Source organism: Odontomachus brunneus, unplaced genomic scaffold (assembly GCF_010583005.1).
Source record: "Odontomachus brunneus isolate Ranch 3 - 2012 unplaced genomic scaffold, Obru_v1 Obru_scaffold_001, whole genome shotgun sequence".
Classification (NCBI taxonomy): domain Eukaryota; kingdom Metazoa; phylum Arthropoda; class Insecta; order Hymenoptera; family Formicidae; genus Odontomachus; species Odontomachus brunneus.
The window spans coordinates 7,131,597-7,134,763 of NW_022639451.1; the positions used below are offsets into that span (position 1 = coordinate 7,131,597).

A 3,167-nucleotide genomic window follows, 5' to 3' on the forward strand; every position below is an offset into this window, starting at 1 on the left:
AGCTCCGGGAGCTTGGTTGGAAGGTTCTTATGCATCCACCTTATAGTCCGGAGCTGGCACCAAGTGATTACCACCTGTTCCTGTATATGGCGAATGATTTTGCTGGTGAAAAATTCGCCTCAAGAGAAGCTTGTGAAAATCGACTGTCCCAGTTTTTTGCCAATAGGGACAAGGGTTTCTATGAGAGAGGCATAATGGAATTACCTTCAAAATGGCAACAAGTTATCGAACAAAACGGTGCATATTTGGCCTAAATCGGATCATTCTAACTATTCTAAATAAAGCCTTCAATTTCATGCAAAAACAATGGATTTCTTTTTTATTTTACCTTATATATATATATATATATATATATATATATATATATATATATATATATATATATATATATATATATATATATATATATATATATATATATATATATATATATATATATATATATATATATATATATATATATATATATATATATATATATATATATATATATATATATATATATATATATATATATATATATATATATATATATATATATATATATATATATATATATATATATATATATATATATATATATATATATATATATATATATATATATATATATATATATATATATATATATATATATATATATATATATATATATATATATATATATATATATATATATATATATATATATATATATATATATATATATATATATATATATATATATATATATATATATATATATATATATATATATATATATATATATATATATATATATATATATATATATATATATATATATATATATATATATATATATATATATATATATATATATATATATATATATATATATATATATATATATATATATATATATATATATATATGTGTGTGTGTGTGTGTGTGTGTGTGTATGTATATAGTATATATGTATATAATGTGTATATACTGTATAAATATATAGGTGTAAATAGATACAAAGAAAATAAATATCTTTATTTAACTATTTCTTGTATTATACATTCGAGATTTACAGAATTATTTGAACATGTTCTTTTCCAATTTGAAACGCAAAGGATATTCCATGTAAATAAATTTGTTTTTACATAATTATTATAAGATAATGTATATATAATAAAATTATCATAAGATACCACACATATACGTACACGTAAATACATAAAAATGCATACAAATATACATTGTTTAATAAATTTTTAAGAATATACAATTACAAAGCTTATCCTAATATTTTACTACATATTTCTGACTAGATATAATAATTATAAATAATTATTAATCTTCCTTTTAAAAAGAGCACATTAAAATTTTAACAAGTTAGAATTGATGGGTGCTGCAGAATTGATGTAGAATTAACTGAGTAATATTTTTGTCATTTGGTTTAAATAAAATTTCTAAATAAAATAAGATGAAAAAGTGGGTAAAGATGCGTCATTATGACAATTTTCTTCACTTTCTGGCATGAAAGTGATATTGTTTGACATGACATCATTAATATCATTTGGCTCGTTAGACATGACATTAATATTAGCGTAATTATTTTGTATTTGTGCAGGATCTGAATTACTATTGCTCTGCATGTGTTCGTATTGCTTCAGATTGTCTAATTGCGACTCTTGCTGAAGATAAGTAGTGTCTAATTGCGGACTCATGGTGTAATTGGTTAGAAGTGAAAATGGCTCTGAATGAAAACTTTGCTGTTATTGACAATTGTAGGATGCACTCGATAAGACGTATAAGTGTTGCGGTTGTGTTGCGGTTGCACTAGAATAATTTTGTTGCTTGAATTGTTGCTGATCGTTGCTGATTGTTGCTGATTTTTGCTGATTGCTGCTGACTGCTGCTAATTGCTGCTGATAGTTGCTAATTGTTGTTGATTGTTGCTAATTGTTGCTGATTCCGTGACTTGGTGTTGCAGATAAATTGTGCTGTAAATACATAAAAATACATACAAATATACATTGTTTAACAAATTTAAGAATGTACAATTACAAAGCTTATCCTAATATTTTACTACATATTTTTGACTAGATATAATAATTATAAATAATTATTAATCTTAGATTTGAGGCTTTCACGGCCATTGATACAATGTCTAGATATAACTTCCGGAATGGAGCCGTGTCTTGAATCAGCGATATGCCGACGTTTCGCAAACGTTACAGTTTGCATAATCAGGGCTGAGAACTCTGATACTGAGCTCCCTTGGGTAAAGGTAGTCCTTATATGCCCCCCCCCTTTGTGTAGATGGTGTTTTTTAGGGAGTAGGGGACGAGGCTTGAATCCAGCCAATCAGCGTATTTTAATTGATCAGCTGGTCAATTAAAAAACCGGGAGGGCAGTATACCAAATAGAGTTTACTTGCATACCTTTGTCTCGGTTGAGGTTGTTGGGATGTTTCAAAATATCTAGACCTTCACGATGTTTTCTGGCAAAATAACTCTGTGAGGGAGCCAATCTGGTGGCTTTTTCATATTGCACGGAGTGTCCAGTCTCCATCCAGTGTTCAGCTAGGGCTGATTGAGTAAAGTGACCATACTTGGTACATCGCTGGTGTTCCTTGATTCGCGTACTGATCTTCCTCCCGGTTTCTCCTATATAAACTTTACCACAAGAGCAAGGGATCTTATATACACCTGATGTTTCTAGGCATGATTTCTGATCCTTCGGATTTGGGAGTAAATGGGAGAGCTTCCTATGAGGTTTGAAGATTACTTTGATTTTGTGTTTACCCAAAATCCTGCTGATAGGTTCTGTTATGCCCTGGAGATATGGAAGGACAGCCGTTTTTCTCTTTTCTCTCTCTTCATCTAGTGTGTCAGTGTTTTTAGGACTGACAATTCTGTTCTTCTGGTTTTTTATTATTTGCGAGATGTTTTTGCTGTTGTATCCATTTTTAGTTAAGGCTGTACTGAGGTGTTCTAGTTCTCCATTCAGAGAAGATGGTTCCGAAATTGTGAGCGCTCTGTAAACCAATGAACTTATGACAGAATTCTTTTGCGAGAGATGATGATGAAAGGTTGCATGTAGATATCGGTCCGTGTGTGTTGGTTTTCGGTAGACCTAGTGACCTAAGGTGCCATCTTGGTTCTTTTGGACTAGCACATCCAGGAAGGGTATTTGATTATTTTGTTCCACTT

General features: G+C 29.0%; 1 protein-coding gene across 1 annotated transcript in view; it reads right to left on the reverse strand.

Annotated features, from left to right (window-relative positions):
- Window positions 1–1,679, reverse strand: part of LOC116849786 (zinc finger BED domain-containing protein 1) — a 5,605-nt gene extending 3,926 nt beyond the window's left edge. Inside the window, 1 exon segment of the mRNA XM_032827351.1 lies at window positions 1,481–1,679. Within this exon segment, the coding sequence (XP_032683242.1) occupies window positions 1,481–1,679 (199 nt within the window).
- Between the last annotated feature and the right edge of the window lie 1,488 nt (window positions 1,680–3,167).